We start from the raw sequence: 20801 nt of genomic DNA on the forward strand, positions 1-20801 counted from the left end.
TCAGCGTAATTAAAGCCAGCCCATGTAATTGTAGTATCCCCCATTCTGTCATAGCAGTCTGGAAATTACACGGCATAATATGACTTTATAGGCCATCCTACAGAATTCAGTGTGGTTTATTTCAAAACCCCGATCCCCTTCCATCTCTTGCTCTCGCTCGCCCTCCTGCTCTCTCCCTCTCTCTCTGTGGCGAATTCTCTTCCAACCTCCCCTTCATATCCATTAGTTAAATGAACACCCTCCAATGTTCTGCTGCCAAGATGAACATGGTGCGGAGTGTCATCAGGCACAGAACAATGCCTGTGTGTGTGAGTGTGCGTGTGAGCACACACGTGCACGAGCGCACATGCATCGAATCAATATGAATATATGTCTGCGATGAAATGAGCAAGGGCCGGGGTGAGAGAGAGAATGTGTGAGTGAAAGTGATAGAGAGAGGGAGAGAGAGCGTAAGCTCTCATTAAAATAGATGGCGGTAATCAAAGTGTGGAGCAATTAGCGAGGACCGAGAGGGCCCAAGCCATGCCGCCCCCACCGGCAGCCACGCGATACCGTGTCAGACGTGTGGGTAAACATGGTGGCACCTCACCTCTTGTCTGCGTGCGGACACGCAGCGCAGGAGTTATGCTATCCTGTTCCTGTGGTGCTGGTTTGTTTGTGTGTGTGTGTGTGTGTGTGTGGCTCTGATTAATCACCGTTAAAAATGGCCGCTCCCTCTCCTGGCCAGCAGCCTGAAGCGTGGCTGTGGTTGCGCGGTTGATTGTTAATGGTTGTATTATCTGCTCTGGAGAAGTGACATTTAATCATAAAGCAGCCCTATGGCAACAGCCCTGGGCCAAATTTGAGCGCATGCAGTCCGATTTAAATGAATGCTTTCCCCTGGAATATGACATTTTCAATAATTTAGAATAGTTAATATGAATTTGTAGAACAATTACGCACACCCGTGGCGATATCCGTTTCGGAGTGTTGACGACGGCTGGGAATCTGTTATGCGCTATGCTGCGTTGGATGTGTTGAAAACCAAATCACTCACTGTGAGGAAAGGGGGATAATTGTATCACAAATAAAAAGGCGACATTCTGACGTAATAAAAATCTGTGATTTTTACTGTGTACAACATCCCCTGGCCTTGTCATTTCTGGTTTGCAGTGCAGTCTGGCATTATTCATTATTCAGTCTTAATATGAATATGTATGATACGGTCTGTAATAGCATCTTTGGACGTATATAATCGTGTTCCTTTTGGAGATTGTTTAGTTGGTATATTTATGAGGCAGATGCTACTGTGAAGGGATTGGTCTATGTACAGGTATGACAATACAAAGATGTTCTGCGTCCACACATGTATTCCACACAATATAAAAACATTTTCACACTCGTGTCTCCTATATTACGCTCCCTGAAAACAATAATGGTAATTTCAACCTAATTGAACTTGATGATCCACCACAGTGCATTGACACTTGTTTCAAGCACATCGTGAAGTGGCTTAAACAGTGGCTGCGGACTCCAAACCATTCGGTGTAATGTGAGGGCTGCACTGTGGGAGTTTTGTGTATTAGCTGGGCTGACACAGGCTTCTAGACAGAAGTATCACCGGGAGTTTCAACACATTAAAGCCTCTGGTGCTTTAGTCCCCATGGTGACTACCTATCATTGGGATCTATCTCTGGCCTAACTGCAGCTCATAGCCAGAAATGAGTTAAAAAATACATGTTTTTTGTATTTCTTACACACACAGAAATACACACACAGAATTACAAACACACACAGAAATACACAAGCTCGCACACAATCAAACACACACACACACACACACACACACACACACACACACACAAACACACACAAACACAGTGTGTGTGCCAGGTCCTCTCTTGCCGGAGGGGTGGTGCGCCTTATCACCTGCTGCCACGGGGCAGCACTCATCTTCCACTGGGCTATGCAGTTATGTTATATTATGCTATGGTAGATTCTATTATGTTCTATTATATTGGTTGTGTTATGGCAGATGGTGTAGGCAGCAAGGGCAGCCGTGTCGAGAGAGAGGGAGAGAGACAGTTAGGGGGAGAGAGGGCGAGAGAGAATTGGAGAGAGGGTGAGAGCGAATGAGAGAGAGAGAGAGAGAGAGAGAGAGAGAGAGAGAGAGAGAGATAGAGAGAGCATCAGAGAGAGAGAGATGTAGAGTGGGTCTGTATGGCTCGCACCACGTCAAGGTGCAGCCTGTTTTACTTCACAGACAACCTATTTTCACTGCTCTGCACCTGCTCTCCTTCCTCAGCCTCCAGTAACAACCATGCACATCATCGGCATGGAGAGAAGCTCTATTTTATTTGTTATAAGGGGAATACGTTTTTTGACTACCGAGTTAATACATGTGTCTGAGCATCACTTGGTTCAAAACAGTGCTAGAGAGAGGGAGAGAGAGAGGTCTTCAACCTCATCAAACCCACGTCTTTTAGCCAGTTTTAGAAAAGAGGGCTTGAGTCAGGAAGAGGGGTATGATAAAAAAAAAAAAGAGGCCGCGTGAGGACGAGGTGGTCTGGTTACTACTGACAACCGCTTAGCTGCTGCTGCTGCTGCTGTGGAACTGCTGCTTGTGCATGTACATCACGGACAGCCTGTCAGGGTTGGCACGGCAACAGGCTGTCCATTTGGATGAGCTTCAAGTGAATAACTGCCACTTAACCTCCTAAAGTGCTTTGTTGGCTTTTCCTTCTGTGTGTGTGTGTGTGTGTGTGTGTGTGTGTGTGTGTGTGTTTGTGTGTTTTCTATTTTTTTCAGGGGGGGGGGGGGGGGGGGGCTAGACAAATTGGCCTGTTTGTGACTGACATTTTTTTTGGTGACGGTGATTGTTGTTTTGTGATACTGTATTTAACGATGCCACGTGCTTATGGTGCAGTCCATATGTAGGCAAAGGCTCTCCCACACCGGATTTGTAATTACACCTTGAATAACCACGCGGCAGAATGTACGTCGGTTCTCCATATTTCAAATCGTTTTTCCACACGCCCAACAAAAACGACTTTTTGTTTTGTCTATGCATAGTTTTTTTCTTGTTTTTTTCCACATGAAACTACTGCTTTTTTTTGTTGCAGCGAGTGCAAAAAAAATAGTTTTGTTCGTACTTTTAAAGCACCATCTTCATTTGGCGAAGACGTCGGCTCCGACACATGAAATCCCGTTGTGTCTTCTCACGCCTCATGGCTGGCACGGTGTGCGTTCCTTCCCACCTGGCGTCGCCTCAGTCTCAGTCCCAGGCCTGAGCAGCGGAGGGGAGGCCGCAGCGGCCCACGGAGCAGCCTAAAGGGCCCGCTCCTTGGCCCCCGGTTAGGATCCCTTCGGCACTCCTCAGAGTGGGCCGATGACAGGCCCCTGGAACGGCCCGGCCCCGCTTAGCGGAGCCGTTTGAAAACATGATTAACGGCGGTGGAACACAATAGGAATGTGATTCTCATCCGAGCACCGGGTACTGCAGGCTGGCCTGGGAAATCATCCAAACCCTAATTGCTGCAGCAGCCCCGGATTCAGTCTGGTGGAACTCGCGCACGCACTCCCACATGCAAACATTTAGCGCCGCACACGTGCATGTGCCCCAACATAGGTACGCACACACCCTAGCATGCGCCCGCACACGCGCACACACAGACACGCACGCACACACACACACGCGCGCTCACACACACATGCTCACACACACACCCTCACACACACGCTCACACACACACACGCTCACATACACACGCACACACACAAACTCACTCATAAACACATATGACACATTATGGCTTTGGCCTGTACACAGTTGTAGTTATAGTTTACCACACGTGCATATGTAATATCATAAATGAAACTATATTGGCCGCAAGCATTAAAGGCCAACAATGAATCTGATTCACAGATTTGACAAAGGTATAAAAATCTATTTCACATTGCCATGGTTACTTCTTTTTAAAATTACCTCATACTCTGTTTGTTCGCAATCCCAAATCCCGTTTTCATTTCACTTTTGTATATGTTCTTTTTTCATTCAAACCATTTAAGGAAATTAGCTCGTACCCGCGGAATAGTTTTGTAAGTGGATTAAACGCCCTATATTTACATGAACATAACTCGTTCTTTTGATGAAAAGTGTCAGCCCATATGGAATTGATCTCATCTGCTCAATATTGTTAATGTTTACTGCCACGCTCATTTGCTTTATGCAATGAAAAGTAAGCCTCCGAGAGCAAAAAAAAGAAAGCCTACTTTATTATTCTTTTTTTTATTTGGGCCGGGGAGAAATTCCAGAACCCTAGCGGACCGTATCGTCCGCCGTACGACTCCACGACTTTCATTGCCCCACGCTTGTGTATGGATTTACGGGCAATATAAAAACAAATTTACAACAAGCGCCGTTCTGAGCGAGCCTTCACCACAGAACTAGAAAGCCCTTCTCTTCCCCTCTTCCTCCTCCTTTTAACTCCTCCCGCTGCTTCGCCCTCCCATTTCATTAAGTAAAACACAGAAGCCCAGTCTGTCATTGCTGCCACCTCCACCCCTACCCCCAACCCCCCCCAGTCCTATCACATCCCTCCTCCTGCTCCTCCTCCTCTTCCGAGGATGTGTTTTCTCTGTTTTCCGCTGCTTTTCCTTCCACGTCTCCATCTTGTGTGTTATTTATATTTTCTTGCTCTTCTTCTCGTCTCCCAACCGGTTTATTCCGCCCTCCACCTGCTCCCCTTCTGTGTGGCCAGGCAGCCATGTAATTGTGGGGCTGTGTGAGCGGGATGAGACCTGAAATCCCCCCCCCCCCCCCCACCCCCCTCCCCCCCCTCCTCCACCTGTGGCCTTACTGTACCTCCCTACAGCCCGCCCTCCCTCCCCATGGCCCCCTCAGCCGTGTCTGTTGTCCCCGCTCCGTTGTGATTGGCCTGCCGGAGAGGGGCTACACGTGTCGGCCGGCCCTTCTCCCCGCCTGGACCCTTTGTGATAAATGCGCGGGCCTTCTTCTTTTCTCTCCGTGTGTTTTCTCTTTTTCGTATTTTCGCTCGAGTAGTGTTTGCTATTCTTCCTGTCGCCAGCCCCCTCCGCCTCGCTCCCTCTGGCTGCACCGCAAAAGGAGAAGATAAGCTTCACTCTTTTGTGGTTTTGTACGCACGCACTCAGGCAAGGACGGGTGGAACACGCACACCCACACACAGACGTAGACGCATAGACACAAAGGTGTTTGCGCACACACACACACACACACACACACACACACACACAGACACAGAGGTGTGCCCACACACACACATACACACCACAACACCGAAAAAACACAGCTGTGCGGACACACACACATATACACACATCTCCGGCAAACCACCCACACCTAGGATCAAATGCTCCCCCTGCGACTCCCGTTCTTCTCCAGAGCTCTTTGATAATGGCTGTGCTTGTGTTGTTATTGGGCCATTTCTGTGCTTTTACGTGGATGCCAGTGGCCACGGCCCCTCACAGGAGAATACCTGATGCTCCGTGAGCTGTCCATATGAAGCAAACACAGATTTTCAGCAGATTTTCAAGGGTTTCCATCGTCTACTGTATATGTTTTTAATAACAAACATCACAATGCTATATGTGGTGCTCAAAGATGCAAGGCAAAATCTAACATTTCGACTCATTGCACTGCAATCTACATCCTCCCAACTTAATATTTTTGTCGGATGTGATTGGTGCAAATTGCATATCAGTCATACTTTTCCTAGAACTGTAACTACTTGTTATACTTATACAGCAGGTAAGCTTGACACTCAGCGGTGCCAGCAATGCTTTCTCTTTTTTCCTATTCAACACCGGCCAAAGCTTTTAAAGCGAGCATACAGCCTCGTCGAAAATTGCTTTGAAAGCGGGATGCACAGGGAAAGGTATGGACATCGATAATTGGCTAGTATTCTGAGACGACGGAGGCAAGACTGTACAATGCCTTTTAACCTTTCCCTGACTCCAAAGGAGTGTATCTTCTGTATCTTTTTTTACCTGTGTTATTGGATTCGATTTTTGAATTCAACTTCAAAAGGAGGTGCTCTCCCTGTGCTATTTATAGCCAGATCCATCGGTTCCGCCACCGACAAACATGAAGGCAGAGGAAGGAAGGAGGACACACACACACAGGCTCGGTCTACAAGCTCAGGAAGCTCTGTACAGTTTATTATGTGGTATAATGCGGGAGGGTATGAAGGGCTGAGCTAAAACAGGACCTGCCTGCCCAGCCCGTCAACCTTAAATACTAATGCCCACTTAACGTTGAACATTTAGTTTTGAGGAAACAATACCTTTTTTATGGATACGCCGTAGCTGTGAAATGGACTCAATGAGCATGTTGTACTTGCAAACCTTGACAAGCGAACCTTGCCTTTCAGAAGGATACATGTTTTCTTCAGATTTGAAAACTCAAAAAGCCCTTGAGATGAATGCCTTTCGATTGGCTTAAGATCGGAGCAATCCATTTTTATTTTATTTTGACATAGTAAAAGAATCAGATGTGAATAGTTTCTTCATCTCCTTCGTAATAATTTATTTTATGATAACAGCGTTTTCTTATATGCATAGTTAACTATAGTCCATGGTATCTAGCATGCAGCCTACCTACCAAGGGAACGGACAGAAATGCATCCCTCTGTAATTATGGTTCATGTGTAGTTCAGTGGTCATATATATTGAATGCATTTGTGTTATTTATCACTTTCTTATGATGCGTATCACTGTGATGTGAATGTTCTTCTCAGCATTAATGCGGAGCAGAGGCAAAAAAACATGTGCACAGTTAGAATAATTACAACCAAAGACCCATTAGGAGGGATCAGGAACTCTTCTTTAAAAGTGAGCCAGTTGTCAAGATGTGTTTTCTTTATATGGTTAGTCTGGGTATCTCTAGATGAAGTCAGAGAAAACAATCCCTGAACTAAAGTATGCGAGGCAAGAGGCATAATAAGATGTGTGTGTGTGTGTGTGTGTGTGTGTGACTGTATATGTGTTTTTTGTCTGAAAGAATGTCACTAGTGAGAGTTTTATTGTTTACCCCTAGCTGTTTGTGCCGACAGCACAGTGACAGGAAGGCAAATAAACACTGACCCGGGATTAGCGCCAGTGCACTGCTACTAACTCTCTCTTTCACTCGTCCGACTGACCCACAGCCGCTTCAACCCCTCTGTCTTCATCCCCCCCGTCCCACCCCCTCCCGCTCCGCTCTCCACCGTACTCGGCCTGCCGCCACAGATTGCCTAAACACAAAGTGTCTTCTTTGTTGTCATGGAAACTGCCTTATTGTCATTTCGTTGGCCTCTAATGCTACTGCCTTTGGTCGAGTGCATCCTGCCGGCGCACGGATCAGCGTATTAGAACAAAATGCACTTTTGCAGCAACGTTGAACAGGACTCAGACACCAGGGTTTCATGGCGCCTCACCCCTTCCACTCAATCTTTGCTTTTTGCTCTCTCCTCGCACTCTTCGGTAGCCTCTCTCCCTTCACTCTTATCGCCATGCTCCTTCGCCTCGGGTCGATTTTCCCCGGAGGAAGCGGACTGCAGGTACCCGTGTAGAAAATACAAGCTGCACCCAATAGTCACAAACTGTACGTTTAATGTGACCGAATCCATTTCCCATGGGTGTTTACAGTCGTCACTGTGCTTGTGTGGACCCTTGCAAAAAAAAAACACATACTGTAAGATGCAGCCGGGGACTCCATGGTTCCATGTTCACACTGTTGATACCGGGAGGGTTACTCCTTCACACTGCACCTTTTCTGTTGGGATTGAGATTAATACACACAAGAGTGCCACGGCAACACTTAAGCTCAGCACATTCAAGTCGGTCTCTTTGGTTCTCACATTGGAGAAGCTTTGGTTGGCGAACTGAGCAAGGGTTTTATGTTGGTTATGGACTTCTTTACTGAGCTGATACATAATTAAGTAAAAGATTGTTTACCATACATGAGCCTGCCATATCCATATATTTGTGTACTCCGCCTATGATATGACCCGTGATATATTCCCATGATAACTTCATTTCTCTCTCTCGTGCAATTTCGCACTCGCTCTTTCTCTCGTGCTCTCTCCTTTTCTGTTCCTGGCCTTGACTCCTCCTCTTCCTCACGTGTCTGTATTCATTTTCAGTGCACACACACACAAACACACACACACACACACGCTTACACACACCTCTCTCCTTCTCCGAGCCCTCCGACCTCATGTCTCCAGCAGGAGTGTGTTTCCCCTGCCAGATGCCCATAGATCTGCTGCTTTGCATCCAAATGCATCCTCTCCTGCCCCCCCCCCCCCCCTCCCACACACACACTATCTCCTCCTTTCTTCCACTCCGCCTCGTGTTTCCGGAGCGTCCTTCCGGCCCTGATGGTATGCGCGGCACGTCCAGGTGGGCCTTTTGTCACAGGCGCACTACATTATTGAAACCAACGGGATCACTAATTCATGTTGGTGGATCGGCGCGCGCCCGGTAATGGGGGAGCGGGAGGGATTGAGGAAAACCCTTCGGGGAGCCAGGTGCTTGTTGCCTCTGAAGCAGAGGGGAGGAAGGGCTCTTTTAATGTGGCGCAGATGATGCCTCGCCCGAGTCGATCGCTCACCTGTCACCTCTGCCTCCGCTCTGCTGGTCGTGCCTCCTCGCCCCCTCCTTCTCTCCTCCTAGCTCTCCTCCCCCTAGCTCTCCTCCTCTCCTCCTCCTAGCCCTCCTTCTCTCCTCCTCCTCTCCTCCTCCTCCTAGCCTTCCTTCTCTCCTCCTCCTCTCCTCCACCTAGCCTTCCTTCTCTTCTTCTCCTCTCCTCCTCCTAGCCCTCTTTCTCTCCTCCTCCTCTCCTCCTAGCCTCCCTTCTCTTCTTCTCCTCTCCTCCTCCTAGCTCACCTCCTCTTCTCCTAGCCCTCCTTCGCTCCTCCTCCTCCTCTTCCTACAAGCCCTCCTTCTCTCCTCCTAATCCTTTCCCTCCTTCTATCCTCCTCCACTTCTCTCCCTCCTTTTCTCGTCCTCCTCTCTCTCCTTCTCTCCTCCTGCTCCTCTCCCTCCTTCTACTCACCCTGCTCCTCCTCCTCGCCCACCTTCTCTCCTTCTCCTCCTTCTCTCCCTCATAATCTCCTCCTCCTGCTCCGTGGCCTCCTTTTCCTCCTCACCTTCCTTCCTCAACCTCCTCCTCCCCCTCTCCCTCCTTCTCTCCTCCTCCTCCTCTCCCTCCTCTCCCTCATAATCTCCTCCTCCTCCTCGCCCTTCTCCTCCCTTGCTTCTCCTCGCCCTGGTCCTCCTGCTCCTCGCCCCTTTTCCTCCTCTGCTCTGCTGTTATTTCTGCTTCTCTATTCGTTTGCCATTGATGTGGATGCTAATTGGTGTTGCTGTGACCCATGGGATCTGGTCACACTATAACAAGCTCCCTTGGGATACAGTCGCTCTCTCTCTCTCTCTCTACCTCTCTCCCTCTAACTTCACCACCCACCTACCACTGCTTTTCACCGCTAATCCTTTTCATCTACTCCCCGGCACTGCTGCCCTTCCCTGACCACTGCAGTCTATCGTCCGTTCATCCGTTCATTCAATCATACGTGTATTCATTAGCGGCAATGAGGCGGCTCCCACATGGGGAACACGTACAGCTGGATAACTGACACCTGACATCTGAAACCTGTCGGAACTGCAGGGGTCAGAGAGGACCAGTCCCACGCACACACCACACATCTCTTCATCGTTATCCTTCAGAGCCATTTGTCCGCGCAGTTCCTTCCTCAATAAATCAGCTCTACCACTTGGACGGTATTCCGAATAACAGCGCTCCGCTCCGAGCCCGACGCTGTAAAGGAGGTAGTGATGCAGGATGAGGACAGGTAGGGCAGAGGGAAGGAGGAGGAGGGACGCAGGGAGGGGGAGCAAGCAAAGGAGAGAATAGAGAGCGGTGAGAGGAGAACAGCGATGAGAGGCCCAGGGGCCCCCATGTCCGAAAATAAAAATGAGTCCCAATACGGGGATCCGGCCCAGCGGTCTGGACAGGATAGGCTGCGATGCACATCTTAACAGCCAGGGATCCGCTCGCCGCTCCCCGGAATATGGATGGCAATATCAGAACGTGATGCGCTGTGCGAGTGCAACTCTTCCTCCGCATTCCTTCCTTTCCCTCCCTCCTCGTATCCACCGTCGGAGGTATGACTTGTCAGACGAGTCAAAGACCTCTGAAGTTGTGTTGTTGTTGTTGTTGTTTGGCAGTGTCGTGCGTAGGGTGCAGCTTTCTACATGGTCGCGCGTATTGTGTGCGATGTGGTTTAACATGGTCGGGGTAAACTCCAGCCTGTTGCGCTACATGCTCGTCAAACCATGTAAATGGATTATAATATAGTATGTGAATGTCTAATATGCTACTAAACTCAATGGTTGGAGAGATAGAAAGGAAGAAAAAGGGAAAGAGGGAGAGGGGGAGAGAGCAAAAGCACGGGCGAGAGAACGGCATTAAATATTCATAGAGGATCCGTCAGCATAAAGATCAAGAGTGTTTTTCCTGAAGGTTAATGGGTCAAATATGTTGATCAAAACCTAGTTGTTGCACACACTCCACTCATTAGCACCATTTAAAGGGAATGATTTGATACAGATTCTCTGATCTTCCCCCTGGCCTTCCCTTGTGTATACATGAGAGCACACACACATGAACACACACATACACACGCTTTAAAACACACACATGCACACATGCTTTGACCCCCACACACACACACACACACACACACACACACACACACACACATACACACACACACACAACATAATTTGAGTCCCGTGAGCACTGGCCGAAATGCAGATATTTCGCTTTGAACTAATCTCAACTGCTCACTACCACACACACACACACACACACACACACACACACACACACAGTGAGGTGTACACTCCCCTGCAGGCCTCCTTTCATCACATCAGGTGTTTAATTATTAATGTGTGTAAGTGTTAAGAGGATGACAGAGTATCTGAGGAGTCGTGACCCCTACGGCAGCACTGTTTAACCTTTAGAGCGGAACACCTACTGAACGAGCAGGCACGTGCCTGTAAGAGAGAGAGAGAGGGCGTGCATGCAAAATCATGAGTCTCTTTTAGCACATTCGAGGGTAGAGGTTATAGAAAGAGACACACTTTTTGTATGCATACCTTTGTTGTGGTGTTTGTTTGAAGGAGGTGTACACGATCCCTCTAGATCTAACTCAATGTTTCTCTGTCTCCATCTCCCTCTCCCTTTCTCTCTCTCTCTCTCTCTCTCTCCCTCTCTCTCTCCCCCTCTCTTCTCCACGCCTCTGCAGGTGTGTGGAGATCATCGCCAAGGAGGGGAGGAGTCTCAAGGAGCTGTATCTTGTCTCCTGTAAAATCACAGACCACGGTACAGTCCACCCCTGTTCTTCAATTGTCTCCCTTCCCTAGAGAAGCCTCTATTTAGAAACATGCATGTAATAGTATTATTATTATTATTAAGTCGTTTTGTAGGTTCATGATACATGAGATACATGATATGATTCGGCATTGGATCAGAATATTCAGATTAAATCGTTACTCTTGACCCCTCGATATCCAACGGTTGTTAGTGTTCTCATGGTTGTGTACAGAACCAAGAATCAGCCTTTCCTTCGCATTTAGGTTATCATTCTGTCTCTATTGCATGCCTCTGTCATATGACTGTCACTAGTTACCATGGTTTCATAAGCATTGTTTTCTTGGTGGTCAGAATCTTCAGGATGGGCTCCGATAATATACCTTACGTTTTTTTTCCCTTTATGAGATGTTTCTGTTTTTAAGTTTTAGTGTATGTGGTGTACCGTGTTTGCAGATGAAAAAAATAGTCAACTAAGTTGGGTCAGATGTGAGGACAGGATTCAGCCGTCTCATCTTTAAAGCATCACACATGGCCCGTTTTCCACTGGGCGCAAGCAGAGATGCTTGTGGGCAGGCAGAGGGACAGACAGACAGACAGACAGACAGACGGACAGCCAGCCTGACATCCTGTGTACCCTGCCGGCTGCCCCTTCTCGCTCTATAAACCTGTTTGCTCTGCTCTGAGTTTAACAGAGAATGAACCTTCACCCTGTGTCACTCCAAAGCAAGTCAATGTAGTCGTGGTGGTGGTTGCAAGCTGAACGGCAATACTCTTTCATACTGTATTTGCTTTTTTCAAGGCCGCAGTCTGTATTGGGCCTTTGTTATTTCCCCTCCCGTTCTTTGCAGTGGTTGTGCTCCTTCTACCAAATGCAGGATTACCTAGGAACATGACTCTCTGGAGAATGACTCTAAGGAGTACTCAAACGTATTTGGTTCTATTCTTACACACCAGACTGTGCTGTTCTGTGTGTGTCCCTTTTACAGTGGTTTTGTAAAGGCGCAATATTTTGCACAGCTGTGTGTGTGTGTGTGGTGGTGAGGGGGCAGATTGTGCATGTGTCTCTGTGTCTGTTTATGTGTGAGGGTGTGGGAACTGTGATTGATTGATGACCTGAAGATCACAACAGTACATTAGACCACAAATGTATGTTACCCCCAACAAGCTCTCTCTCTCTCGCTCTCTCTCTCTCTCTCTCTCTCTCTCTCTCTCTCTCTCTCTCTCTCTCTCTTTCTCTATCTCTCTCTCTCTCGCTCTCGCTCTATCTGTGACCACTTTGACCAAGATGAATTGCTAATATCTGATCCTCTTCCTTTGTTAATGACCTTTATGGCCGTCTACAGTCTGTGTGTGTGTGTGTGTGTGTCTGCGTGTTTCGCTGTGATGGAGATGCATGTTGCTACAGCAGCTCCTTGCCCTAACAGAATGATTTGTGAATTTCCTGTTTCTCTCTCTGATAAATTGAATAACAGAAATGAGATTTTACATCTGCCAAGCTGGCCGCTGGATTTTTCCGTCCATCTCCTCGGCTAATTATTTTTTATTAATGGCTTCGGTGAATGCATTCGAGATATCCACAAGCCTCTCATATGTGAGTGTTCTGTTTTCTATCCGGCTTGCCTGTGTGATGTAACTAGGAGCTTTTAGGACGAAAATACCGCCGGGAGAAACAGACAGACAGACCGGCAAACAGGAAGAGAGACATTCGGAGCAGAGGCATTAGGGAGTTTACTAAAATATCATTTTACACATGTGCCCGGGGTGTTGAGGCCATCCATGGGCAAAAATAATTAGTAAGTGAAAGGCTGTTTTAAACTGATGAGTACAGCATCATTGTGAAAGCGCTGGAGTGCTTTCACAATGATGCTGTGCTCATCAGAAGCCTTTTACCATGCGTTCACACCAAAAGCTAAGCTAATTCTTGGCGCAATGCGAATGCATACAAAGACAATTCAAAGACGCAAAGAGATGCAGCGCGAACAGCCTGAATGGTGTGGCGTGAACGACACGGTTCACACAAATTATAGTCGCGCGAATTTGGCTCATTTGCATGTTTGTTATAATATATTTTAGCTTTGGCACAAATTTCGGTTGATGCCTTATCACTTGCGCGAGAAAAGTTTGTGACCATGCACAAGTAACGGGGGGTAGAATATTCTCTTTGCTTTTTGTGTTAGCGCTGCTTTAATGTCATGTTACATGGACCACCACAACGCCACCACACAAACACCCCTGGTGCCGTGCGTCGACGGGAGGACAGCTTCCACGGGACATGTCGACTTTGCTATCATGAGCAGTGAAGACCATGCTACAGTTCTGTATATGGTTCTAGTGGTTCTATGGTTCTACCCAAAAACATATTGTAACACTTTAAACAGTCTATTTTATTTTATATTTATAATGACATTTTTATATTTATCATTTATATTCATAATACAAAATATATGTAGCTAAATAGCTTAATAAATACAAAAAATGCTTCTGAACCTATCTGGGAATGAGGGGAGATGTTTGTTTATTCCCCAAGTTCTCCATACACATCGCCCCCCCCCACACACACACAAAGTTATTTCCTTCCAAATGTAATTGAAAACTGTACACACGCTGCGGTTGTTCCTTTGGCCTAACGACATGCCGCACAACGCGAGGCGTCTCTGCTCCGTATTGTCCTCCATGTTTCCTGATTCTCCATCTCGACTGGGTGGATATTGAGGTGAAAGGCCACCCTGGTAACAGATATTGTGTTTGTGATTGTGAGGTCGCAGTACATGAAGTTATTATGGCGCTTGTGTTTTCTTGTGTCTTGCTTCATTTTGTTGCAGTTTTTTTTATGTCTAGTGTTATTTATTTTATTTGCGTATCTATTTATCTATTTATTTTTGCTTAGGAATGCAAAAAATGGATTGTGTGTACATACATATATTTGAAAAAGTCTCGATGTCTTTGCATCCGTCTTCTATTCTCCCTTAAATTCGGTAGATTAGCCCTGCCTGGAATTTAATAATATTTAATTCAAACAAATAATAGTAAAATTATACAGTAATTGTATTTTCCCTAGAGTGAACCATTACACATATATTTGCACCTGGTTGGAAACTCTCGATCTAGGTTTTTATTAAGAACCGACTGTAAAGGTATTGTTTGAATATTCACAGAGACACCAATGGCCGTTTCTGCTTCTTTCAGTATTCACGTTTTCAGATCTATCGATAGTGAGGGAGGAACAAGTACTCTCAGCGATGGCAGGTTGCCGAATTTAATTGTACCAGTGGTTCGACAAAAAGTGAAGCCCCATCATAAAGTCTAATAGGGAAGACACACCCTTCCAGTGAGTTTAACAGAAACCAAATCGGTCCAAACAAAGGGTTTGAGATAGTGTATAAAGTACATCAGTGAGCAACATCCATGTCTTTGTTAAATTGACATTAAGGGACGACCAAGTTCGGTGTGCCTTTTAACCACCACTCTTTGTAAGGCGTCAATTAGTTTCAGCGAATGAGAGGAGCCGGTGCGCCGTCTGTGTGGCCTGCAGCGCCGTTGTCCCAGCGCCTCAGCAGAATGAAAGTGCCTCTGACTAGGACTCTGAAAGACGAGCCCGATGAGAAAGAGCGGGGGGCCTCTCTCCCAGTGCTAATCAGATTCGGGGCCTCCACACTGGAGTGACACGTACACAACCGGCTCTTCAGACCGTAAGCTCCCTACACACCTGGAAGGGCAGGTTTCCCCTCCTCTCGTTCTCATCTTCGTATGGTTGTGTGTGTGTCTGTGTGTGTGTGTGTGTAACTTTTGTTAAATGTTGTTATCTAAACTTGTGCTCCCAAGTAGGCATGTGTATCTCCATGAGCTTATCTTGTCCCGGGCAGCCCACCTGCTACATGCAGAGGCTCAAAAGAGGAGCACGAGACCACATATGCTAATGCACCTCTTTCATTCCCCCTCTCACTCAATCCCTTCCGCCTGTGTACTTATGTGTGAATACGAGATACTGGCTGTCGTGTTGGTGAGTGGGTTGCTATGTTTGTGTCATGATGTGTGTGTGTGTGTGTGTGTGTGGACAGTGAACAGGTGACCACGAACTGAGCTATTGAAAGAAAGCGTTGACAAGGAGGTCCTTGTCCCACAGAGCTGGGCTGGTGTTGGGATGTTATCTACCATTTTGTCTTCCAAAGAAGCCAATGGTTATGAGTTAGTTGCTTTGTGTTACTTTGTTATTGTAACTGTGTGTGTGTGTGTGTGTGTGTGTGTGTGTGTGTGTGTGTGTGTGTGTATGCATTTGTCTGTGCCTGCATGCCTCTGCTCATAAATGTGCTCATACACAGCACCATGCATAATCTATGTAGCATATTTTTTCATTGTTAATATTCCCACACCCCCATTCAGTTCCTTCCCCGACCCCCCCTCCCTGTTTTCCCCCTTTTTTCCTTCCTCAATCACTCAAAGTCCATCTCGCCTCCTTCCCAGATGACGACCTTTCCTGCTTTCTTTTCCACTCTCATCCGCGGCTCCATCCGTCTTTCAGAGCCACCTTTCATCTCGGGTGGCTTACCCTAAACGTGTTGAACGTTGATAGATGGAGATCCATCGCTCCTCTCTTTGAGCGGAGCCACAAAGGTCTGAGTGTGTGGACGCCTTTGCACATGTGGAGGTGTGTCTTTGTGTGTGTGTGTGTGTGTGTGTGTGTGTAATCAGGAAAAAACAACGTGATCGCTGCAAGTGAAAACATAGTAGACCGTATTCGCAGCTGTAACAGCAGAAGGACAGCAGGAACAAGGTCAAAGTTTTATAAATGGCTCTCCCAGCGGTTTCAAATAAATCCATGAAGTTGTTGGGATCTCGATCCTTTCTCATTTATTTTATTTTATCTCATATATAAATGTGTTGCGTTTAATTTAGCTTAGTTTATAGGTTTACAGTTTGTGTTCTGTTTTTTTTTCACAAGGAAGTCATGGATTTTTCTGTGGTCATTTAATTTGCAGTGAATTGTTTGGACAGTGTTATGTGTGCTTATTAACATCTTTGATATCAGCATATAACTCATGCCCATTGGTCAACAAATGAGCATCAATAAAGCTAAACGTGGGAGACGACATGAAGGCACACTCGTTATGTTTTCTGAGGTTCAAATGGCACCATAACAAACCACTTCCTGCCATTTACTAGTGAGACCTCATGGGCTTTCATTTGTTTCTCGGGAAATATTTTGTGAAAGTTAATTAATTACAGACTTTTGCTTATCCCTGCTCAAACACGTCCATCTTCTCTGCCCGGAAAGTTTACCGCATTTTGTATTCCAGCTAGCACTTGTGTCAGCTCCGAACACTGCAAGGAATCTCACTGGGTCTGGTCCCTGCAGATTACCAGATGGACTTGTGCGCTGCCATGACCACAACACAGTAACCTGCCAGAACGTTCATGGGTGCAACTGTGTGTGGGAAAGAGGCTTATGTGTTTCTCTGCCCTCTTTCATATATGTCTTTTGTAGAGGGCTCGAATGCATGTTCTCATGCCCCAGTTAAGGCTTTCTCACGGATGATCCCCAATCTTTAGAATTGTCGAAGAAAGGCTGTTGCTACCGATAATAATGAGGCAATAGCAAAACACAAAAAATACATTATGATTAAATGACATTATTGTCAAATGACCACCTGAAACTGTATCTTTCGTTTGTATCACTTTGGTCCGTTTAGTGGTTTGCTTGTGTGGGAGCATCCCTTCATTAAATGTCTGCATGAGGAGGTTCCAAGGCCATGATGGTCTGCACTGGGAGCCTTTTTAGATTGCCTAATGGAACTTTGTTCCCCCTTTCCATTAGCTTGCCACTATAAATCCAGCGTGCAATCCCATAATACTAGGCACATATTGATAGGGGGAAACGTCTGACGTTAAACCAACACGATGGCACGGCGGAAAGTGTAAAAGGGCCTCGCCACACCGTCTGATGTATTAGACTGTTTTTTTCTCTCTCTTTCACTCTTGCTCTCTCTTCTCCTTTAATCTCCCTCTCTCGCTCTTTCTCTCTTGCACGTTCTCCCTTGCTCTCCCCCGTCTATCTCTCCCGCTCTCTCTCTCTCTCTATTTATATCTGTCTCTCCCTCCCTCTTTCTCTTCCTATATTTATATCCTTTCCCTGTCTTCATCCGCCTCTCTTTGTTATTGTTTGTTTGTGTACGTGTGTATTACAGTTTCTGTGTGTGTGTGTATATATTAGCGTTCCGTCTTGTTTGCTGAGTGCTAGAGCTCCGTGGTGTAAGTGCTGCGGAGCATAATGTGATGTAAACTTAGATAGTGTAATAGCTTGTTCGGTTCTCTTTGTCTGCTGTTCAGTAGGTAAATAATGAAAGTCCAAAAGCACCAGATTAAAATGCAAAGAGCAAAATGGCAGATTTACGAATGTTGCCGGGGGGAGCAAGTCAATAGGAAAGCATTGGTTGTTTGTGTGTGTGTCTATGTGTGTGCGTGTGTGTCTGTGTGTGTGTGTGTGTGTGTGTGTGTGTGTGTGTGTGTGTGCGCTTGTTATTCTTCTGCATGTGTATCGAAAAGCTCTTTAGATGTTATTTTTATTCCAAAAAAGACTTGAATGTGAACATTGCTCTATTCACATGGGCACATATTCACATCTTTTTTTTCCGCATTACTTTAGGTCTTCTCTGGTTCCAAAAGAAGCAGCTATGTCTATGTCTCAGCACTGTATCCACTGAACCATTGATTAATCAAGCAGATATTCCAAAACGATCAATTGAGAATCCTCTTTGGCAATCTAATTGCCTGCTAATGATACCGGCCACTTCAAGTCGTTTGTCGTTGATAGGGTTGTTGTCATCAACCACCACAACCACCATCATCATTATTTATTTATTCATGTTTATTCCCTCTTTAACGTCACTCACGTCATTAAAGCCCAAGTTGATGAGTGAATTAGCACAGTGTTGTGCTCCCCTCTCCCACTGTGAATCTGGTTTAGCTTAAGGAACCGGAGCCGGGCCCACGCCATGACCTCTGACGCAGAGGGAGCAATGTTCCGTACAAACAGCAGCTACAGGGGCCACACGCCGAGGCCATGTTCTCTCCTTGAAGGGGGGGGGCGGGCGACGGAGAGAGACAGACGGAGCGACGGAGAGAGAAAGAGCGAGGGAGAGAGACACAGAACGGCATATGTTGCAGTGGGCCAGTGGACATGACGAGGTTAAGAGCTCATAAAGCGGGTTATTATCTCTGCAAATCAATGAGAGTGGCTGAGCCGCGGGGGAAAGATAGCATCCTGCATTACACCTAACCCCGGTCTGGATACCCGCTCTGCTGCTGCTCCCACGCAAACCGGGGTCCTGGGGATCTGTTCCGCACACGCTCATGCTGACCCACATAGTTAATATTATGGTGCATCGAATAATACCAGGGAATGGAGTGAATACACTATGGTCACCATCCAAAGTGAATCACGCCAGTGGCGGATTGCTTTTGCAGGTGACAAAAGATTCTTTGTTGCATATAAAAAAAATTGCCTAGCTGGTAGATTTTACCACTTAGATTTGACAGGTAAAAATGCACAAAGTAACATTTTCGGACCCTGATTTTAGCTACATCATTTTGAAGTGGCCATGTTTGCCGTCGAAATGTATTTTATTTTTACAAGCACATTTCTTTAGTTGTAATTATCTTGAAAAAGTGGGCAATAAGGTACACGATCAGAGACGCTAGAGTTAACAGTGACCGCTTCTTTGAGGATAAACACGCACGTGTGTCGTTCTTTAAACAAGAGAAAGCCACGCGGTGAGAGAGAAACAGTATCAGAACAGTGTCTGGTATGGCATAAAGAAGGGGTGAAAAAAGATTCAGCTTAAGAGTGAGTCCTGAGGAACCTCTGGAACCGTTGTGGTCTGGAGCGTGGCCAAACTTCCTGCCTCCCCTATTGTACGCTCCAAACTTTCATCCACTGTTCTGGGTGAGGGATCATGCGGTTGATTAGGAAAGTGTGACCAGAATGGGGTTTTAGGTTGAGCGTCTGGCCTGGATCCTCCATGCAAAAGGGAAAGAGGCATTAAACCAGATGACTGCTGTTCGACTATATATGCTGCGGACGATGCTTCGACAGAATTACAATCTCCACACAGTCCGGTCGAGTGTATTTCAGTCTACAAGTCTCCGTTTCCATTTCCGTGAAAGAGCCAATGGTGCTTTTTGCAGATTGCGGCGCGGCGCACAGGGTCTGAAATTGAATTAGTTTCCATATATTGTCCCATCCTCCTCTTTCCCTAGCTAAGCCCTGTGGTCTATCCACTGTTTGCCTTATGAAGGGGAAAAGCGATGGGCTTAAGCTGAGGGGGCCAGGGCTTTACGCTGTCTTTCCGTTTGCCACACACACTTATGCTACGCTACGCTGCTGCCCCAGACACACAGAGGCCAACAAAGAGAGCGAGGCACACACACACACACACACACACACACACACACACACACACACACAGAAACACACAGTAAAACACACACACACACACACACAGAAACACACAGTTAAACACACACACACACATGCACACACACGGGAACAGAAACAGACAGGCGCACACTCACACACACAGGAAGAGAAACAGACAGGCGCACACACACACAGATACAGACAGACACAGAGGAACCCAAGTCCACAGACACTGGTGTGTACAAGGACAGAAATGAGTATATGAATGAGCACATTCATCTGCACCCACTGTGGATATGCTTTGCAGCTTACGACGCTCATATCGGCTGTCACTCATGCTATCATGTTTCAGCGTTCAGATATTTAACTTCTGGAAAAGATGACTGAGTCGCTACCATTTAAGGCCAAGGCTTGTGAAAAGGAAGGCCAAGGAGATTAATGTTTATGGGGGTGCGTGCGTGTTTGTGTGTCTGTGTGTGTGTTCGTGTTCGTGACAGAGGGAGAGGGCAGGATTAAATGTCATGTATAAATATGTTTGTTTCTGGGAGCATACCAAAGCTCTGGTCAGCCTATTATATTATAGCTTAAGTGATCATAGAGCCCATATGTGTTTAGGAGAATTCCATATAAATACTCTATACAGGCTTTCTCTCTCTTCCTCTCATCCTACTCCTGCCTTATAATTCTAATAGCAGCATATTCTAAGTGTGTCTCAGAGGCTCCATAATGTCGAGCTGTGTGTGTGTGTGTGTGTGTGTGTGTGTGTGTGTGTGTGTGTGTGATGCGCCTGTTATGCTGGTTAGGAGGTTTTTGTTTATACAAGAGCCATTGTGTTTTCCCATTTAGTGTGCTGTAAGGACCAAAGGTGTGTGTGTGTGTGTGTGTGTGTGTGTTTGTGTATGACAAGCATTTCTCTTGAGGCTGCAACACAAGCACAGTACTATTGCCTCTGAAACGGCTATATAGCCAGTGGACAGGTGTAAAATCTCTTGCTATTGCAATAATGATTAG

The 20801-nt window shown here is 46.5% G+C and overlaps 1 protein-coding gene across 1 annotated transcript in view; it reads left to right on the forward strand.

Moving 5' to 3' along the window:
- The window catches only part of fbxl17 (F-box and leucine-rich repeat protein 17), a 198410-nt gene that overhangs the window by 129189 nt on the left and 48420 nt on the right, over nucleotides 1–20801 (forward strand). The window contains exon 9 of the mRNA XM_079739659.1: nucleotides 11310–11386. Within this exon, the coding sequence (XP_079595785.1) occupies nucleotides 11310–11386 (77 nt within the window). The remainder of the gene's footprint in view (nucleotides 1–11309; nucleotides 11387–20801) is intronic.

This window comes from Pollachius pollachius (assembly GCF_949987615.1).
Source record: "Pollachius pollachius genome assembly, chromosome: 1".
In the NCBI taxonomy this organism is placed as follows: Eukaryota; Metazoa; Chordata; class Actinopteri; order Gadiformes; family Gadidae; genus Pollachius; species Pollachius pollachius.